The sequence below is a fragment of the Mus caroli genome, unplaced genomic scaffold (genome assembly GCF_978045245.1).
Source record: "Mus caroli unplaced genomic scaffold, Mus_caroli_1 scaffold_19, whole genome shotgun sequence".
NCBI lineage: Eukaryota > Metazoa > Chordata > Mammalia > Rodentia > Muridae > Mus > Mus caroli.
The window spans coordinates 72465067-72486482 of record NW_028227274.1 but is presented as its reverse complement, the minus strand read 5'-3'; the positions used below and the strand labels follow the sequence as shown (position 1 = coordinate 72486482).

The 21416-nt window shown below is 45.5% G+C and overlaps 1 protein-coding gene across 1 annotated transcript; it reads left to right on the top strand.

Annotated features, from left to right (window-relative positions):
- Nucleotides 1–7593: 7593 nt before the first annotated feature.
- On the top strand, nt 7594–17798 carry Ska1 (spindle and kinetochore associated complex subunit 1). The gene is made up of 7 exons (XM_085833531.1): nt 7594–7715; nt 8537–8632; nt 10829–10953; nt 12447–12544; nt 15096–15233; nt 16890–17059; nt 17531–17798. Exons 2-7 carry the CDS (start codon nt 8548–8550, stop codon nt 17677–17679), a joined length of 765 nt encoding a protein of 254 aa, XP_085689657.1. The 5' UTR covers nt 7594–7715; nt 8537–8547; the 3' UTR covers nt 17680–17798.
- Nucleotides 17799–21416: the final 3618 nt, after the last annotated feature.

The following is a 21416-nucleotide window of genomic DNA, read 5'->3' as shown; positions in this document are numbered from 1 at the left end:
GCCAGTGAGACGGTTTAGCCAGTAAAGGCCCTTGTAGCCCAGCCTGGCAACCAGAGTTCTATTCCCAGAACTCATACAGGAGGACGGGAGGTGAGGACTGACAACAGCATGCTTAGTGGTTTTTGACTTCCACACTAAAGCTATAGCTGGAGTAAAGTAACACACACACACACACACACACACACACACATACACACACCACACACGGGAGGGGAAGGAAGGAGGGGTGAGAGGACAAACAGGGAGGTCTAGAGAGATAGCTCAGGGACTAAGAGTGTTCTTGCAGAGGGCATGAATTCAGTTCCCAGCACCAACATCAGGCAGCTCACAACACTAAATCCGGCTCCAGCGGAAGCCTACTACTCCCTCTTCTGGTCTCCAAGGGCACTGTGCGCACACAAACATGAATGACTACACACATAGACTTAATTTTTAAAAAATTACAAACTCATAATTCTTTTTTATCTCAACTCAGGGTTTCTCTTTCAAGTCAGGGTTTAGGTACAGCCTTAGCTATGCTGGAATTCACTCTACATCAGGCTGACCTTGACTTTACAGAAATCTGCCTGCTTCTGCCTCTGCCTCCTAAGTATTGGGAGTAGGTGTGTGCTACCACCACTGGGCAAAAAGATAATAATTCTTAAACTGACTTCATTTTTTCCTTGGCTCTATAAACTGCAGAATAATGTCACAGCATGCCACACTTTATGCATTTCTTTTTCTGCTTTTTGAGATAGACTCTTTAGCCCAGGATGACTTTAAACTTCCACCTCCGTCACATGGTAAGTCCACCAGAGATCATACACAGACATCTTTTTTTTTTTTTTTTGGTTTTTGGTTTTTGGTTTTTCGAGACAGGGTTTCTCTGTATAGCCCTGGCTGTCCTGGAACTCACTTTGTAGACCAAGCTGGCCTCGAACTCAGAAATCCGCCTGCCTTTGCCTCCCGAGTGCTAGGATTAAAGGCGTGAGCCACCACGCCCAGCTATACACAGACATTCTTAAAGTTGACTAGAAAGTCTGTTTACTGCCGGTGGCTGAAAGAGACTTTCCCAAATCATGTAGGCCCCATGCCTCACTGCTGTTGGTCTTTTAAGCACACAAAACACATTCCAGGTTGACACACTGTAGTTAACAAGACTAGTTAGCAAGACTAGTTAACAAGACTAGTTAGCAAGAAGCAGCACTACAGAGGCCAAAAGCAAGGTTAGCACATTTAGGAACTTTCCGAGACACACCCCGGAACCAATGACTTAGCCTTTGTCTCTGTTTTGGCATGGGGACTAGGTCTTTGTTCCTGCTGGGTTCCGAGGCCTGAATGGTGCTTTTATTTTGGTGTCAGTTGCATTAAGGCGTGGGGACCTAGCACCTCCAGAGTGCTAGGATAAGAGGCATGTGCTGGGGTGTTGAGGATTGAACCCAGAGATTCAGGGTTCACATTGCAGGCAAGCATCCTACAACTGACCATGTTCCAGCTGTCTGTCTGTCTGTGTGTGTGTATGTGTGTGTGTGTGTGTGTGTGTGTGTGAGAGAGAGAGAGAGAGAGAGAGAGAGAGAGAGAGAGAGAGAGAGAGACTAAATCCTTCACTCCTTCACAGCCATATCCCAGTACTTAATCTGGACAACTAAAATTGGTGTTTCTCTTTTCTGCACACCATTGTGTGAGACACCTGACTTTTAAACTGACAGAACATTTTCAAGTGGTATTCTAAATAAAATTGCAACAAATGTTAACATAGCTTCATACTTTTTCCTGACTTGACAATCCCCCTGCAGGTTGGGGAATTAGCAGGAAACATGAGAAAGAGGAAAACCTGAAGAAACGTTGTAGACTAACTTGCTTTGAGTTATTTGCTTTTGCAAGGGCTCATGATTCACTGAAGAGTGATAGCCCAGACTCAAATAGTATCCAACAGCAACGAGTGTTTATTCTGCAGAAATCCAGCATGCAGGGGTCCACTAACTATCAGAATCGAAGACACGGTGTGCTTCACAGGCATAATTTAAAGGGAATTGCAGGGTGGGGGTAGATGTCCTTTCACTTGATTGGTCAGCTATTGGGTGTCTCTGGGATTGGCTGGGGCTCTGGAGACTTTGCAGAACCTTTGCTGAGGGCCTGGAAACATGCTGACTCATGGCCCTTGCTGGAGACCGAGTATTGGAGCAGCTTCTGATTGGCTGCCTTCAGGTGGGGTTTACTCTAGTTACTTGTTTTGCTCTCTTCAAGATTCTATTTTACAAGTTTGATTGTGAGGTTGGAGAAGTGGCTCAGCAGTTGTAACTGCTCCTTGTTCTTACAGAGGAGTCCAGTTGGGTTCGCCAACTGTGTCACAAAGCTGGGCCCTAAGATGGCAGCACAGCTGCAGACACCCTTGAATGGCTATCAGAGCTTAGCCAGGGCTGATGGCCATGAGGAAACACAAAGCTGACACCCTGCATTTCTCAGAAACCCCGTGTCTTAGGGTTTCTATTGTTGCAATGAAACACCACAACCAAAACACAAGCTGTGGAAGAAAAAGTTTATTCAGCTTACACTTTGACATTGCGTGTCTACTGTAATTTTAATTTTTAAATGATGGTTCTTAAATGCTTTAACTTCCCTTGTAGCCCACCACCCACCAGAGGTAGTGGAAAAGAAAGGATATGGGGAAAGCGGACCTGTTTAGAACTAAGGTGGTGTAGCAAAAAGCTACACACAACAGAAAGGTTCTTTGGAGCAACTCCCATCTGTGTTGTCTAAAAATCAGCAGTTCAGTTCACAGTTCACAGGTGGCAGTGAAAGAACCTGGTGGGGAACCCCCCACTCAATTTCCGTTCAGCGCGCACCCAAGAATCACGAACAGACAGCCAACTTGATGTAAGAACACGAGGTAGTTTAATGACGGAGCTCCAGGCCGACACATATCTCCCCGCAGGAGACAGAGGTGTCGACCACATGGTGAAGCCATAATGGCGGAACTCCGGGTCGAAACGTATCTCATGCAGGAGACAGTGGTTTCGACCCCCCAAAGGCTTGGAAGCTAGGGGTTTTTATAGAAAAAGGGTGGGGCTCGGGGAGGAATTGGCGCGGTTTCACATGATTGGTCCATTTAAACATCAACAGAGTGTCAGAAGGGAAGGAGATAGGAAGGCACTAGGCCAGTCAGGACATGTAACGACTGGCCTGCCCGGGCATGTCCTGGTCTGTTCTGCTATGTTCTCAGCCCCAGGTTTCAAAGCTCACAAACAACTCTTAGGGCTATTTGACATAAATTACATGAATCACATGTCTCAAGTTTTATTTCCTTTCAGCAGCAACTCGATCCACTCACAAACACTTCTTGGATATACCAGCAGTTTAGTTTGGTAGAGTCGGGTTAGCAATAGCAGTGACATAACCTAGCAGAGACAGCCAGGCCTCAGCCTCTGCTCCAGTCACCAGGAAGGACCTGGAGGGATGCCAGGAGTAGTCCTCGGCTGTGCCTCTCTCTGGGAAACAACGATCAGGGAAGACGAGAGTCTCACAAGCATTGCACAGCTAGCTGTACCAGCAAGCCAATCTCTCTCTCCATCACTCTGTGGGGTCCTATTTATACCTTCTAGACATCATGTGTCCTTCACGTGGCTTGTCTTAGCACAGGTCTTGCCTCAAGAAGGGTCTTGCCTCAGAACACGCATCCAGTCAGCCTGGGTCTTCAGAATCTACAAAGAAACTGCAGCACACCACTATAAGTTTTTTTGGTATGTTTCTCTCTATGGAGTCCTGACAAATGCAGCTCAACTATGCAATGTAAGGGGGACCAATACATGTGTGTGTTGTTAGCAAAGAATCCTTCATCACGTGTCCTTTCACATGCTTGCTTTAGTAGAACATCCACTCTTTGGTGTCTGCTTCAGGGAAACGTTCTTTCACGAGTCTGCCTGAGCCTTTCACACCTTTCAAATGTTTGCCCCAGCAAAACACCATCCAATCGACTGTCCTAAGAACCCTTACGTTTCCACTTCAGTCCACTCCTGAAGGTCCCTGAGACACAGGGTAGCCTGGATAGTTTTATGTTAACTTGACACAGCTAGAGTCACCTGAAAGGAAGGAACCTCAACTGACAAAATGCCTCCATAAGATCCATCTTTAAGAGTGAGAGAGGGACTGGAGAGCCGGGACTACAGAGTGAGTTCCAGGACAGCCAGGGCTACAGAGAAACCCTGTCTTGCAAAACCAAAATAAATAAATAAATAAATAAATAAATAAATAAATAAATAAATAAATAAAGAGTGTGAGAGAGGGGTTGGAGAGATGGCTCAGTGGTTAAAAGCACAAACTGCTCTTCTGAAGGTCCTGAGTTCAAATCCCAGCAACCCCGTGGTGCCTCACAACCATCTGTAATGAGACCTGACAATGTACTTAGATATAATAATAAATAAATCTTTGGGCCAGAGCAAGCAGGGTCGACCTTGGTAATTTTCTCTTCACAACAATAGAATTAGTCCCTAAGATAAGACTTTGGTTCCAAGAAGTAGGGTACTGCGCTGACAGGCCTGACCATGCTGCTTGTTGGGACTCTGAATTAGGAAAGCAGTTGAATGCTTTAAATGCTAAGATTTGGGGGCATTCTAGTGAAGACAATGGTACTGAGAATAATATAGATTGGCTTCAGAAGTTTCAAAGGGGAAGATTATTAAATGGCCATTCTTGTGCTATTTTGGCAAAGAATATGTCTGGTTTTTTTTTTTCCTTGTCCTAAAAACCAGCCTGAGGCTAAATAGAAGGGTTGTGTGTTGATGTTGGCAGAGGAGATTTCAAGAAGTACTGACCTTGTCCTGTGCTTATTAGCAATTCCTCTTATGCAGATCTATAATGAAAGGGGGCAAAGAGGAAATTTTTGTTTGTTTGTTTTGTTTTGTTTTGTTTGAGACAGGGTTTCTCTGTGTAGCCCTGGCTGTCCTGGAACTCACTTTGTAGACCAGGCTGGCCTCGAACTCAGAAATCTGCCTGCCTCTGTACAGTTTGAAGAGAAAAGGAGCACTAGGAAGTATAATGCAGCTCTGTCCAGCACTCAAGGAGATTTAAAAAAAGGTTAAGGAAGAGCCTAATGCTAAATGACACTAATAAGGTGGTGACCTCAGGGCAAGACCCTGCCTAGCTAAGCTTCCGAACTGTGAAAAGGACTGAAGTAAAAGTTTAAGCAGTGAAGGAAACCATAGAAGACAGAAGGCTGATGAAAACGTATTTGAACAAGAGAGCCACGTCCCAGCCCCCAAAACAAGAATTTGGCAGCTTCAGCCACATGTTTCTGGATTTAGAGTCAAGAAAAGCTGAAAGGAGGTGGAGACTTGAAGAACATTCTGACATCAGACATGGAGAGGCGTGGACTTCCCAGCTGGCTCTAGGTACTGCTTTGATCTACTGTTGAACGACCTCCGTGGGGATACCCCCACCCGAGTCACGAGATGGCGTGCACCCAAAGAATCACGGGAGACCATCTGGCTGCAAACACATGAGGTAGTTTAATGATGGAGCTCCGGGCCGACACATATCTCACGCAGGAGACAGAGGTGTCCACGAAGCTCAAAAGTTAGGGGTTTATATAGGAAAAGAGTGGGGGTAGGGGAAGAATTGGCGTGGCTTCACACGATTGGACAGTTTAAACATCAGCCAACTGTACATGAAGAGCGAGGTAACAGCAGAGCATCTGGTTAACATTTAACCCATGTCAGAAGGGCAGGAGATAGGGAGGCGCTAGGCCAGTCCGGACATTCTTGTATGTCTTCCCTATCTTTATGGCTAGTTGGTTCCTGGGATGACTTTACAGCCTTTGTTCTTTGCTCTAGGCTCAAAAAGCCCTCCTAACTAGCAAGCCGTATGAGTCGTGGATCTTGAATTTTAATTTTCTTTCACTGTTTCTTCACTATGCCCTCATTTAGAATGGCAATGTATATTCTACGTCATTATATGTAAGAAGTGTGTGATCTGTTCTTCTTTATTTTTATTTTACAGGGGGTTACAGTTCAGAGATTGCTATTTGTCTCAGATACTTTGAACTTTGGACTTTTTAAACAGTGTTGAGAAGACTATGAAAGATTATGGGGACTTTTGAAGTTGTACTGGATACATTTCATTACGATATCACAAACCTACTGGGGCCAGTGATTGGAATGTGGTGGACTGAATAAACATGTCCCCCACCACACCCCGGCCAAGTTTAGTCATAGGGAGTGGCACTGTTTGCTAGGAGGTGTGGCCTTGTTGGAGGAAGTGTGTCACTGGGAGTGGGCTTCATTTGAGGTTTCAAAAGCCTAAACTAGGCAAGATTCATTATATAAGTTCTCTTCCTCTACAGAACCTTGACTACATAGGCCTCTTGGATCTTAGACGTTTTGAGACATTTCCTGACATTATTTCTTCAAATTTCCTGTGTTCTTTTCTCTCTAGGTATCCATTTTTGTCCCTGTGACTAACGACCCATTTCATATATACTTACTTGGCTATGACTGACCCCTTTTGCTCTCCCATCCCTACTTAACCCTTCCCTCCCCAGTATTCCCTCTTCTCTTTCATATCATAAATATTTGCAATTGTCTATTTGGTGTTTGTAGAGTATTGTTGGGAACAAGCTAAAGAAATGCATTCTTAAGTAGCACCATTTTGTCCTCAGACTCCATTTAATCATCAGGAGAAACTAAATTCAAGGTTCCAGGGCCTAGGGGACCTGGGGACTTCCTTATAGCTAAACAGCCTCTGTTGTAAACAGGTGTCTGAGTCCAGCCATCTCAAGGACAATTTCTCCATCTGCTGGCAGGGTCAAACTAGTTCAAGTTCCCAGGCCTAGGAACGAACACCTATCCCACTTCTCCATACTCTTTTCTTTTTTTAAAAAATTATCTGAGCCGGGCGTGGTGGCGCACGCCTTTAATCCCAGCACTCGGGAGGCAGAGGCAGGCGGATTTCTGAGTTCGAGGCCAGCCTGGTCTACAAAGTGAGTTCCAGGACAGCCATGGCTACACAGAGAAACCCTGTCTCAAAAAACCAAAAAAAAAAAAAAAAATTATCTGTTAACCTACATAAATAATATATAAATTTCTGTTATGTAAACCAAGGTGCATAAGTTTCCTTGGCTTCCATCTTGATGCATCTAATCCCCATAAAGGCAGAATCTTTAAGCTCGCCAAATTGGCTGCTTTCTGGGATCATCTGGGAGTATTTAAAAAAAAAAAAATGCTCTGAATGTCTGAGCTCAATTTGCTCCCAGTCCCTGGTGTTTGTAAAAGCTGCACCTGATGACTCTGCAGCAGGTTCGAGAGCCACTGTTTGAGCTGCTCATGTTATTTCGGAACTCTGGGCCTCTAGCTGGGCTGGCTGTGGTCACAGAGGATAACCAACTGAATTCACCCACTGAGAGCGCCAGGGCTCCAAAAGTCAGCCTTCTATGTCAGAAGCGATCCAATCCTGCCTTAGCTCCGCCCCAGGACCCGCCCACGACCCCGCCCAGACGCTGACAGATCCCGCGGAAATTCTTTCCCTAAGCGGAGTCTGCGCTGTTCGGGGGAACGCCTTTGTGCGCCTGCGCGGCCGCGGATCGGGCGGGCAGTTTGAATTTAGGCTCTGGAAGTTGGCGTCTGGATTCGGCGATTCGGTCGTGGACCGGTGCGCTCGGTCCCCAGACATAGTGCGGGCTCTTCGCTCCAGACTCCTGCGAGGTCGCTGGCTCCGAAGCCGCCTGAAGAGGCATCGCTTAGCAGGTTCGGGGAGCGGGCGGCACGGAGGGTCGGCCCCCGCCTTCCCCGACTGCGGGTTCCAGCCTGCGCAAACTCGTAATTGTTAGGAGGGGTTTGGTTTGGTTTGCCATTTCTTCTTCTTTTTCTTTTTTCTTTTCTTATTTTTCTGAGACAGGGTTTCTCTGTATAACCCTGACTGTCCTGGAACTCACTCTGTAGACCAGGCTGGCCTCGAACTCAGAAATCCGCCTGCCTCTGCCTCCCAAGTGCTGGGATTAAAGGCGAGCGCCACCACGCCTGGCTGTTTTGTCATTTTTATTCTTGGTAGCTGCATGGCGCGGTTCTCAAGCATGGACTTGACGATGCCGCATCGCGTTGTCAAAGGACTGGATCGGCACCTTTACACTCAACCCTCACAAGGACCTTTCTTTCCACCAGCCTGGCGGAAGATGGCAGCTCTGGTTTGCAGGAGCCTCCAAGACACCTTACCGTTGTGTACTGTTAGACACTGAATTTTGTAGAATTGGAAAAGAAAAAAAAAAAAAAGGCTACGGTTGCGTTCTTTCCCTTCAAAGTTGTTTACTTGTGAATATTTTTTTTTTTTTTTTTTTTTTTTTTTTGGTTTTTCGAGACAGGGTTTCTCTGTATAGCCCTGGCTGTCCTGGAACTCACTTTGTAGCCCAGGCTGGCCTCGAACTCAGAAATCCGCCTGCCTCTGCCTCCCAAGTGCTGGGATTAAAGGCGTGCGCCACCACGCCCGGCTGTGAATATTTTTAGATATTGAAAGTGAACAGAAATTTGGCTTTACTTTCTTTTTAAAAGTGTTTCTCTTATGTTTTATTTAGACGTTTAAAGGATGGACTCAGAGCTAGAAGAGTTATGCTCTTATGTTAATGAGAAGATTGGGAATATTAAGAAAATTCTGTCGATAAGAAATCTTGGTAAGCGAAACAGACTCAGATTTGGGGTAAGCACAATACGTCTTGATTATTGTTCTGCCGTGGCTGTCACTTAGTTTTAGAATTCCAATATTGATTTTCAAAACACTCCAGTGTCACTGTCTTGAATAATGCAGAGGAGCCGTTAAGTAATGGGTGAACATTCGTTTTCTTTACATTCTTCTGGGAAATAAGGGCCAATAATTCCTGTACTCTGGAGGCAGAGGCAGGCAGATCTCAGAGTTTAAGGCCAGCCTGGTCGTCATAGTGAATTCCAGGACATACAGAGCTATGTAGTGAGACCCTCCCTCCCTCCCCCCTCCCCCCCAGAAAACAAACAACAAAACTCAAAAATCTCTGAAATGTACTTACCAATTCATTTTAGTTATGAATTTAGTATCAGATAGAATTAGCAAGGCAAAATAAGAGTAACACACTAGACCTCACAGCAATGTAGTGATTGGAATTTAGGGAATGTTAACTCTTCCGTGTCCTTTCATGAAGTTAAGTTGTCCAGCCACCTCCTGTAACAGGTACTGCTATGTCAGACTCCAGGCCAGGAATGTCTAGTTAGTCCCTTCTGCTTCCACACAGCAAATGTCATCAAATGTTCTTCACTTACTTGTGTTTCATCCTTTGGCTTTTTTTTTTTTTTTTTTTTTTGAGCTGGGTTATCTCTGTGTAGTCCTTGCTGTCCTGGAACTTTGTAGGCCTTCAACTCACAAAGATCCTGCCTCTGCCTCCTGGGTGCTGGGATTATAGGTATGCCTAATCACACTGACTGGTCTTAAAACTTTCAAAGTTGCTGGGCAGTGGTGGCACGTGCCTCTAATCCCAGCCCTTGGGAGGCAGAGGCAGGTGGATTTCTGAGTTCGAGGCCAGCCTGGTCTACAAAGTGAGTTCCAGGACAGCCAGGGCTACACAGAGAAACCCTGTCTCCAAAAACCAAACCAAACAAACAAACAAACAAACTTGCAAAGTTATTCTTGTTTTGTTTTGTTTTGTTTTCAAGACGGGGTTTCAAAGTTCTTCTTAAAGCAGTGTTTTGTTAGATTTTATTTACTTACGTATTTAGTGTCTGTGCTTGGGGGAGTTGCTTCTTTGCTTCCACCATGATCAAAACCAGGTTGTTAGGCTAGGCAGTAGGTGCCTTTACCTGCTGAGCCATCTAGCTTGTTCTAAGGCTCTTGTATTTGCAGGGAGGAAGAAACTTCAGGTTTTCCAATCCCTCATAGATCTATGAATCTGGAGAGGTGCTAGGTGGTACAAGAAGTGTAAACATGCCGTTTCTAAACGTCTTGTCTTTGCTTCTTCCAGGTCCTCAAGGGTTTTCACCAGTCTGCCTTTGTTGTTCTTGTTGTTGTTGTTTCTATCTCTGGTTAAGGGTTTTCACTAGCGAGGATGAATTGCAAACTTATATTACAAATTCCCAAAGCGAGCTGCTGCTATCTTAAGGCTCACCTCTATACACCTCTATATGTGCCACGGCATATTCTTAGTCCCAGCACTAAGGAGTCAGAGGGAGGTGGAATTTGAGGCCAGTCTTGTCTACAGAGCAAGTTCCAGGACAGCCAGGGCTATACAGAGAAACCCTGTCTCACCCTCACCTCCTAAAAAAGAATATGTCCCCTGAAGTAGGTAACAGCCTCGAGTGAGATTTTTCACTTCTGACACCCTGTGGTTTGAGGTCTCAGAAGTCATTGGATCTTCTCCATAGTCGAGTCAGTTCTTTGCTATGGGTATGTAGTCACTGAGACCAGAAACCTCCTCTCTAGCATCCCCCCACATGTACTGCCTGGGCTTGTAGCCTCTGCCCATATGCCCTGCCTGGTGTCTGAATCCCAGCTCATGTGGGTACCTCGGGAGACTTGCCTCTTTCTGATAAATGCTCAGCTAGGCAGATATACAGGTGTTTATTATTTCTGAAGGTTTTATTGTATTGAGGGAATTTGCCAGAAATAAAAGCTGCAGGAAACACTTTGGGCTTACCTCCCTTTTCCTTCTTGTCATACATTAACAAAACAAGACAGACAATTTAAGATTACCTATGGGGAAAGGTCTTAAATGAAGAAAAAATTGTCCTTTTTCCACTCAAATGTTTTTCCAAGTTGTAGGTGTCTGTCCCAAGAGTTCCTGTGGGTCTTGTATGTTTGGATTTTATATAGACTTTGTTCTCCATTTTCTCTTTCTTTATCCTAGGCCAGGACCCTGCCTTGAAGACCACCTTAAGTAAAATAGGAGATGAGATCATTGCAGTAAATGAGCTCCTAAATAAATTTGAATTGGAAATTCAGTATCAAGAACAAACTAACAGTTCACTCAAGGTAATGCTTTCCTGACTTGTAAAGAGAAGGTGATGGACCCAGAAACTCTTCGTCACCCGGTGGTCATTTGTAAGGGTCCTTGATGTTTAGAATGTCTATGACTTTGCAAACTATTAGTCTGTAAAGTAACAGGGTGTTCTCAACAGAGTTCAGAAGGACAGCCATTTCTTTCTTCATGTTAATGGCCAATAGCATAGAACTTTGCTAGAAAGTAAATTTTCTAAAGAATTCTTTGTAGGTGCAATATAAACAAATGGTGCCTTGGGCGAATGCCGAGTGAGAACAGCTGCCTGGCACGAGACGAGATCTGGGCCCTCTCCTTGGTCTTCTCTGCCACCCTGAGAGAGCCATGTCACCTCTTGAGGTCTCAGGGTTCTCACTTAAAGAACAATAGCTGTTTCTTAGCTACCCTCTGTTTCCTCCTTTTTATAAAATATAGGGACTCCTCATTGAAGAAAAGCTTGAACTTCACTCACGGGCATGTTTTGTTCTAAATACGTCTTCTAATTAACTTCAGCTAATAAGAGCATTTGTGTACTTTCCTAATGAGGAAACCCGCCTGCACCGTGATTATCCCATGCGGCTGTTGGTGCATTGGAGTGCTCAGTGAGCTTGGAAAGGTAGCTTCCAGGCCCCTCCAGCCTGCAGTCTTTGTCTGAGAAGACTTTTCAGCTCTAGGGACGGGCATAACCAAGCTTGATGTAAATCCCCTGTTAAAAGGAAAGTAGTGGCCATGAACATGAAAAGAAAAATGTCATAGGTTCAAAATGGAGAACAGTATTGGTCAGTGAGTTTTCATCTTTCCTGGAACTCAAGGTATAGATGGGAGTCCAGAGTGTGTTCACCTGGGACACGAAGTCTGGTCATGTGATTGAGAGCCGGAGGAGCAGGAAGCTTTCTTGGTATGAGTTCCTTGTCCCAGGTTCTAGCAGAAATTAAATAAAACACACACTGTATATACACACTGAACACATCCAACTCCACATGCTGTATTCACCCCCCACCCCACACACTGTACACAGATACATATTATACACTGTATGTACTCTCACACACTGTACACAGACTCCCACTCACAGACACCAAGACACACCAAACAAAAAAAAACCTAAACGTAAAACTCAGAAATCAGAAATGTATGAAAAGTGCCTCTCACCTGGGTTGACCTCCTCGGCCGGCCCTGCTCCTGTTGCAGGGGCAGCACTGGGGAGCGTGCGCTGACCCAATAAGAGCGATCCGCTAAGTGAAAAACGTCTGTACACTCACTCTTCATCTGCTTCTTAGATGCTTCCCAAGGTTAACATGTGTGGGAAAGACTTAAACTTCATCTCAGCCCCACAGTGGCAGTGTGAACCCTCCAGGAAGAGCCGTGCGTCCCTGCTTTTGGCACTTGCAAGGACTGAGAGCATCATGGTCCTTCCTGAGGGCGTGTCTTACATCACACATCACATGTAGAGGAAGAAGTCTTGCTCACAAGCATTTTTAAAATTTAGGAGCTCTGTGAATCTCTTGAAGAAGAGTGTAAAGATGTGGAACATCTCAAAGAACACGTTCCTCCCCATCTGCCTCAAGTGACGGCGACCCAGAGCTTGTGAGTATCCTTCTGTGGATTCTTGCTGTCTGGCGGTATTTGTGGAAACAAACATCTCAGTCATTTTCTGTCACATACTTGACGCTCTTGTCTCTCGCAGTAGAAGCCGTACTTCCCTGTCTTCCCCAGTCTCCTCACTCCTTCAGGCCGTTCTTTGCTGTGAGAATAGAATAGGGTACTCAGTCTCCTGCCTCCTGCCAGAGTGACAGTGGAGGTCTTTTCATCACCAAGATTTTGACCTCTGGGTAGTAGCTCCCTGTGACCCTTGAGAACCAGGGTAATCACTGCCTTTAGGATCAGACAGGCTCTGTGAGCCCTGAGAAACAGCTGGAGAAGCCACCAACTCCACCCTTGCCACTCCGCCAGCAGCCAGTGTGCCTGGCATTCAGCTACCACTGCACTGCTCCTGTGAGAATGATGGCGAAGTGCTTGCTTCCTCAGCTCCATGTCTGCATCCCTTGCTCACCCACTTTGTTCCTGGATGTTCTTTCCATACTGCCCCGTTTCCTTGACTGCCATCCCGCATTTCTTAGATGCGGTTGTGTCCCCTCTCTCCCTCTGCGCCTCGCGAGCTTCTGCTTGCCTGACCCTAGTTGTCAGTGCTCCGAAGTGTCCAGTTCTAGCCTTGACATCTAGTTCTGGTGATCTTGTAGCCTCCTGGAAGTCTGGTGAATGAGCTGTATTCTCTCAAAGTTGGCAGGTCCAAGGCTGAACTCAGTGGCTCTTTCATTACCCATGTGTCCAGCCTATGGGTTTTGGTTGCCCAGGCAAACCTATGGCTTGTGTTGCCTAGGCAGGGTCTTTTGTCTTCACTGTTTTTTGTTCTATCAGCCACCACCTATTCAGTAATGTCTCTCTTGTTTTGTGTCTTATCCTCTGCTTTGTTCACATTGCCTGGCTCTGAATTAGCTCTTCTGTCTATCCTTTTTGTCTATAAGAGTTTCTCTGTTGTGCCCCCACCTTTCCTGGACTCTCATCTCTACTCCATCTCTCCAGTCCTGACACCAAAACTGGTTCTAACAGGTACTTTCAGCAAGTACAAACGTTCCATAGCTAACTTAACTTTTGAAGTGTAGTATGTACAGGAAAGTGATTTAGGTAGTATATGTAAAATTTAAAGAATAGTCAACCAGTATCTATATATGTATGAGCTAAATTTAGAACAGGATATAATGAGTACCTTAAAATACTTTTGATGCAGACCCTACCTCCACTGTACTGGCCTTGATGATTCTTAGACTTTCCCTACAAGGAGAGAGCACTGCTGAAGAAAGTTCCAGCTGAGCATCAGAGGAAAGACGCCTCTTGGTCATCAGTCAGACTACAGAGTGGGCTGGAGAGTGGCTAGCTAGAGGAGTGTGGCCAGCATAACAGAGCTGCCATGGCCCAGCTTCAGTTATCAGCCAGGTCAAAGCTGAAGTTTTGAATAGGTTGAAGTGGATTCAGTGGGGGTTACCAGGCGTGTCCTTAGTACATGGTCAAGAAGAGAAAGTTCAGGGAAGATTCACCCAGTTTAATGATGGAGGTCGTGTGGGTGTTCGCCAAAGAAAGTATGGCGCCATCACTTTGTTTGTTTGTTTGTTGTTGTTGTTGTTTGTTTGTTTGTTTGTTTTTCAAGACAGGGTTTTTCTGTATAGCCCTGGCTGTCCTGGAACTCACTCTGTAGACCAGGCTGGCCTCAAACTCAGAAATCCGCCTGCCTCTGCCTCCTGAGTGCTGGGATTAAAGGCGTGCACCACCACGCCTGGCAACCATCACTTTGTTTTAACTGTGATTCCTGCTGTAATTCTACCACACAGCTAGGATAGAGTAATCCAGATTTTATTGACCACCCACAATAACCTGTTATGTTTGTTGCACTCTGGGTCTGGTCTCTGGGGAGTTTCTCTGCTTCCTTCTGTGTTGGATCTCTTATTTTCCCTGGTCTGGTTTTTTTTTTTTTTTCTTGGAATAGTTCATGCATTATGGCAGCTGATGTCTCTTCTGTCTGGGCAGTTAAACAGCCTGAGAGCTATAGCCTGTCCCTGGACTTCACTCACTACAGTGCATTGCTAGACTCCATTTGCTATAGAGTGAGTTCAAGGGCCGCCCTTGGTTCTTGCTGAGTCTGCAATAGCTTAGTGACACAATAGTAGCGACTAACAGACGACACTATGATACAGGGAAGATGACTGGTGTCTCCAGGCTCCGAGCTCGGGGGATGAAGAAGAGACGCTGGAGTTAAGCCCAGCCTTACACGTTGACTCTGAGAAGCAAACAGGAATACTGGGGAGGTGTGTGGTGTCCGTTCTGTGGGTGACATACATGGTTGGCTATATACATGAAAACAGCCATACTCTGAAGATTTACTAACTTAATTTTCAAAATTCCTCTTACAACTGAGATCTTCATAACCAAGGGGTAGGGATATAAAGAAAAGTTGGCTATAAAATTATTAAACAAGGATATGTCACACATTTACAGATACCCCCCCCCCCAGTTTAAAAAACATGTTCAGTCTGCTACTTCCCTCTGACACTTGCCTGTCTGCATGTTCATCTCTCCTCTATAGAGTTCCCAAGCCAGAGCTGGATCCAAAAGAGTCAGATAAAGTTGAGGAGCCTGTACTGCCAAAGAAGCCTCCCAAAGAGCAGAGAATTATTAAGGAAATGCAATTTATAACTATGGATGAATTCAATGACGTTCCTGCGTGAGTACCAAGTGTAAATTCTAGTGTTCACCTGTAGTGTAATTTATCTCCCTTGCCTGGCCCTTTAAAGGGGCTCCGGTTGCTCATCAACTGGCTCTTTAAGAATTCTTAGCTGTTAGAACTACTTGTCCCAATGACCTTCAGTGTTGGTTGCCTCTTGGATTTCTGGGAACAGGATCAGATATTAAAAACCCAGCTAAGGCTGAGAAAGATTGGGTTAGCAGAGTGAGAAGAGAAGGCAGTTGGTGCAGAAGATGTCGTTAGGACACAGTTGAGCCAGGAGAACCTGAGCCCAGTGGATAGGATAGAACAGTTGGAGCTGCCAATACTGGGAAACTGGGAGAAGGGGACTGTTGGGGAACTGAGGGAGGGATGGTTGGGAAAGAAATTAGATTCAGGGATCTCTTTCTCCCCTCTATCCTTCTTTCTCTACTAGTTTTAGGGAGTGAAATGGGTGCAGGGGAATGAAGGACCCACGAAGTAGCAAAGACCAGCTGCATTCAAGCAAGCTTTCTGGCTTACCAGTCGTGGCTGTAGATGAGTAGTGTGCAGAAGTGAAAAGAGTCTCCACAGGGACTCACTGTGGAGTCCTGGCTGGTCTAGAACTCATTATGTAGATCAGGCTGGCCTCAAACTCACAGAGATCTATCTACCTGTCTCTTCTCCCAAGCCCTGGGATTAAAGGTGTGTGCTACCATGACCAGCGTGTACTGTCACTTTGTGGTTCGGTGCTTGCCACTCTTCTTGTAGAAACTTCTGCCTTTTAGGAATGTTCACGGTTTGCAGGGGATGGTATCATCAAGAAAGAAATACATTTCTCAAAGGAAAAGTTTGCCTTCACAGGAGTTGCCTCGGTCACGGTGATGATTTCTAAAGAATAACTGCATACGTTAGAACACTCAGCTCTAAATGACATGTCTCAATCAAATCCCTCTCGTCAGGGCTCAGGGAACCCTGCAGAAGAGGCGGTGGGAGTGTAAGAGCCAGAGGAGATGGAGGGCACTAAGGGAACAAAGCCCTCTAAGTCAGCATGATCAAAGCACATTTAAACTCACAGACTGAGTGTGCACATGCAGGTCTTCACCAGGTCCTCTGCATATCCTGTCTTAGTTAGGGTGTCATTGCTGTGAAGAGACACGGTGACCAAGGCAGCTCTTACAAAGGGAAACATTTAATTGGGGCTGGCGTATAGAGAGACATGGTGCGGGAGGAGCAGAGAGTTCTACATCCTGATTGGAAGGCAGCGAGGGAGAGACTGGCTTCTGCAGGCAGCCAGGAGGATGCTCTTTTTTCTGCACTGGGCAGAGCCTGAGCACTAGGAGTCCTCAAAGCCCACCAGTACAGTGACACACTTCCTTCAGCAAGGCCACACCTCCTAACAGTGCCATTCAAACCACCACATAGATCATCCAGTTTAGTGTTTTTAGGGGACTCCTGAGTGTGCAAGCAAGCGAGTCTTGGTTCTTCTGCCTATTCGTGGACTCTCTTCCTTCTGTTTGTCCAATTCCAATATGTTTTTGTTTTATGTTATATTTTATCTTATTTTTAAAAGTAGCAGAACTAAGTCTTTAAACATATAATATTTTTATGTTTGTAATATAAATAAATATGAAGTAAACTCAAAAATGAATAACTACATACTTTTTTTTTAAACAGGTACATGAAGTCCCGTTTAACATATTGTCAAATTAATGATATTATTAAGGAAATTAACAAGGCAGTAGTTAGCAAATATAAGATTATGCATCAACCAAAAGCATCTATGAGCTCTGTGAAGAGAAATCTCTACCAGAGATTTATTAATGAAGAAACGAAGGACACGAAAGGTAACGAACGGGATGGGCTATGAGGGCGGCAGCTGCTGGGGAATCACAGTGAGAAACACAGCCATTCTGGACACCGCTGCCCCTAGCGGTTGGTCATCCACAGCTAAGCTGCGTGTCACCATGCGCTCGCAGCTTGCCGGGCCTCAGTCCTCACTACACCTTGTCTCACTTTGCAGACTGGACAGACTTCTTGGCTCAGCCAAGGTCTTTAGTTAGCCGATAGTTGTTGTAGGTTCCCTTTGCAAACGTTTCCACAGACTGTCTGGGTGGCGGTTAGGGCATACCAACGTCAGCAGGGATGCCTTGTGGCCCTCGTAGATGCAACATGATTTTAGCAGGAACACCATTGCTCTCCATGTTTTGTAGTTGGAGAGGGACAGTAAGAGAGACTCGGCCGTTTACAAGGGGACACCATAAAAACTTACAGGAGGGTTGGCCTTGTGACAATCAGCCTGTCGGTTCTCTTTTCAGGTCATCACTTCATCGTGGAAGCTGACATAAAGGAATTCACGGCTTTGAAAGTTGACAAGAGGTTTTATGTGATCATGCATATTTTGCGGCATTGCCACAGACTGTCAGAGGTCCGAGGCGGGGGACTTACCCGCTATGTCATCACCTGAGGCTTTTGAAGACTTGGGACTGATTGGCAGTAGGGTATAGAGGGGAGTCTTGAAATTTCATGTATGTTTTTAGCTTCTCCATTTCCTGGCCTTGTTTGTTACAGAAGTAAAACTTTGGATAACGCATATATATTTTCAAAATGTACTGCCTTTAGGAATGTGGGTGAAGCTGGAGCTCACAAGCACGGTAAGCCAGTTAGGAAGACTGACTCGTGTGGAACCTGTGTGTGTATAGGAGTCGGGGGATCATGAGGCCAGGAGGAGGATCTGGAGAAGTGAGGAGAAAAGAGGAACAGAGAAGGCAGTGGACCGCTGTGATAGGAGAGCAGGAGGAAGGACCATCTGGGAACAGCCAGGGGAAGGGTGGCAAGCTCTTGGGCAGGAGATGGATTAGGATAAAGTGCGATGCCACAAGATATAAAAATGTAGTAACAGGACTCATTTCTTTGTGTGCTAACATAAAAAATAATTTTAAAAATTCCTGCCTTTCAGCAAATATTCAGGCACTGCCCTGTCAAGCCTCTGCATGAGTTGTATAATGAACAGCATGTCTAGTTCTGTTAAGTGCAGATACCATGAGCATAGTATGAGGTCGGAAAAGATGGTGGATACCCAGGTCCTCTGTGGCGTAAAGTCTGATTACTGTTTTCCACGTGCCCACAGAGAACAGCTTGTCTAAAATGCATTCAGTATAAGCTGGAGGCTCCGAAGTACATTGAGCGCTGTCATAAGTGTTACATATGATATGTATTACAGCTTCACATCTGGTTCCTTGTTCAGGGTTTCGAAAAATCCTGGTAACGTCCTAAGTGATAAGGGTGCGTCTTGTGTTGAACTCAGTTCTTGACTGTAGCTTTCAAACGCCTTTGAAACATTTTTCCGATCAGAACATCTTTTGCTCAGATTCTAGTGATGTGATTCTTGGGCGCCTTCAAGGTGGGCACTAGTTACCACAAAGACTAAGCCATGACTAGAAAGTTGCAGTTTGGAGCCATTCTCCTGCTCCCAGGGAGGGAGACACCCTTCTTGTACATCTGGCCTCAGCAACTCAGTTACAGGGGGAGATTTCTTGTCTCGAAAACCAAAACCACTTGGTCAAAGCTGTCAAGTTCCGCTGCCTGCTGAGGCTAGAGATGGTTGATAATGCCAACAGGTTTTGTCCATTTTAAAAATTAATTTAAAAAAAAAAATCACTGCTCTGAGCCTCCATGCAGGGACACCCCTGTCACACATCTGGCCTCAGCAACTTAGTTGCAGAGAGAGAGATTTGTTGACTCTAAAGCCAGAACCACATGGCTAAAGCTGCCAAGTTCTGTTGCTTTCTGGGGCTGGAATATGGCCCTGTTGTTCAATTAGATCTTCGCCAGCGGTCTGGTTTTGATAGTTTCCTTCACTGCTTAAGCATGGCTGTCTTGGAACTTGCTCTGTAGACCAGGCTGGTCTTGAACTCAGAGATCTGCATACCTCTGTCTTCTAAGTGCTGAACCTAAAGGCGTGTACCACCCACCACACCTGGACCTAAACTTTCCCTTAATTCCTTTTCATTTTACATCGTTGTAAGCATGGCCACTGTGCCTCACGATCTGGATTAAAGGTTCGTGTTGATCCACATCAAAGGCATGTTGGCTTCCTGCCTCAAGTCCTGGATCAAGTGTGCCCTCCATTTCCAGATTGTAGTTCATTTCAGATATAGGCAAGCTGACCACCAGGAATAGCCATCACAGTAGCCAAGGAGGATGGAAATTGTGATGTAATCTGAAGTGGGGGTAGTCTTGCAGGACCTTAATCCGGGTGCTACACTAACTCTAGGTAGTGTTAGCATTGAATTGTGGGATGCCTAGCTGGTATCCAGATTTTTGGAAAGTTGACTCCTTTGGGGGAAAAGCCCTGCACATTTGGGATCAGTATGTGGGTGGATGGTAGAGGAAGACAGCTTTTCCCAGTGAAATGAGAATGATAACCTGTGAACGAGTTGAAAGAGGTCACAGGAATATGCTAATTGGATTGTAAGAACTTTGCTTTGTTTCTCTTGTGCCCCCGGGGAGGCTGTCTGGTCTATGAATAGCATGCCATCTGCTTGCCAGGCTCACCCCTGTAGCAGAGGAAAAGTGTATACCGTTACTGTGATGGCCAGAGTGAATGGCAGAGCCTGCATATTCAGACACAGGCTGTGTGTGTGTGTGTGTGAGACCCTGCATAGTCAGACACAGGCTTTGTGTGTGTGTGTGTGAGAGACCCTGCATAGTCAGACATAGGCTGTATGTGTGTGTGAGACCCTGCATATTCAGACACAGGCTCTGTGTGTGTGTGTGTGTGTGTGTGTGTGTGGTGCTAGGACCCAGGTCCTTACACATGAGAGGCAAGTACTCTGCCAACTGCAAGAAACTTTGGGTCATTTATTTATCATTATACTTATTTTATCAGTTATGTTCACTTAAGAATGCAGTGTTGGGGTTCTGGAATTGTCTCACAAGCCACATGAACACTGATCTCAGTCAAGCAAGAATAGATGATTGAATGCACACCCCAAGGCTGATTGGTCAGGGTCACAGAGGACTGGATAGCCAAGCTGACACTGAGGACAGGCTTTTACAGGAAAAAATCAAGTTCAGAATTTCAGGAGGCAAGGCGGGGAGCAGTTTTACATTTTGTCTAACTAGACAAAGTATTATCCGCTGACTCTTAGTGAGTGAGCTGTTAGTGGTTCAGGACTTTTCCAGAGTACTAAGATAACAGAGCACGAGTAATACGTAGCTTTATGACACGTTAGGAGAATATTTTCAGTGTCCGCTACAGATACTACTTCTAGGAAGCAGAGTCTGAGAACTAAGCTTTTTCCCCACCTTTTGAGCAAAACGGAGACCAAATACAAAGTGGCTACAGTTATGTTAAGAGGAGCAGGCCTCAACATGCAGTTGATAAGTATAAAGAGAATAATGAAGGCATTAATTTTAAAAATAACTATTTTCAAGCCAAATGACAGACTGTTTACTGTTTTGTGAATGGCATTTCTAATTTGAAGAGAAATGCTCGTCCTGGCTCTACCCTCAGGTCCACTCGTGCCCGTTATTGATGTCTGTCTGCTTCTAGTGTTCTGTTAACTTCCAGAGTAGACACATATGCACTCTCTTCAATCCATAGGACACCAACTATAGAGTAACCATACTATTCAAGTCCAGTTTAGTGAAACAAAGAGTTTATTGGTCTTTATTTTGGCAACCTGGGTGACTATAGAAGAGCTGCATTACTAAAAAATTCCAGTCTGGTATGAGAGTCAACCTCTTGAAAGCTTCATTAGATGCAGTTGTTCCTGCCTCCACCCCCGGGAGGAGCGGGGAGGGTTGCCGGTCAGCTCCTCCTTCCTGCCCCAGCCTAAGACCACTCTAAGATGCCCCAACAGGGGCTATCAAAATGGCTATTCCTGTCCAAGTGGCAGCACCAGGACACCTCAGCTTGCTGCTGTCATGAGGAGCTGTCCACAGTGGCGCATCATCTCCTTTCCTGCCTTGGCCTGCTGCTTTGAAATACCAATGCAGGAGCTGTCCAGCCTCCCCCGAGCAGCACCACAGGAGTGAAGAAAAGCCACCAATCCCACCAGTCACTGAGATCCCCAAGCTCATGACTTGAAATTTCACTAATCCTCGGTCTGGAAATCTCTGTTCTGCAAAGCTCCTTCCCCTAAGAGTCACATATAAGCCCTGTTCTTGTCTAATTCCCTACTCCCGGAAACAGAGGGC

Bases quoted from the DNA above. Each gene is read 5' to 3' on its own strand.
- Ska1 (XM_085833531.1), top strand. From the start codon at position 8,548: ATGGACTCAGAGCTAGAAGAGTTATGCTCTTATGTTAATGAGAAGATT. The intron at 12,545-15,095 runs GTGAGTATCCTT...TCTCCTCTATAG, and splicing joins GTGACGGCGACCCAGAGCTT to AGTTCCCAAGCCAGAGCTGG. The intron at 15,234-16,889 runs GTGAGTACCAAG...TTTTTTAAACAG, and splicing joins GAATTCAATGACGTTCCTGC to GTACATGAAGTCCCGTTTAA.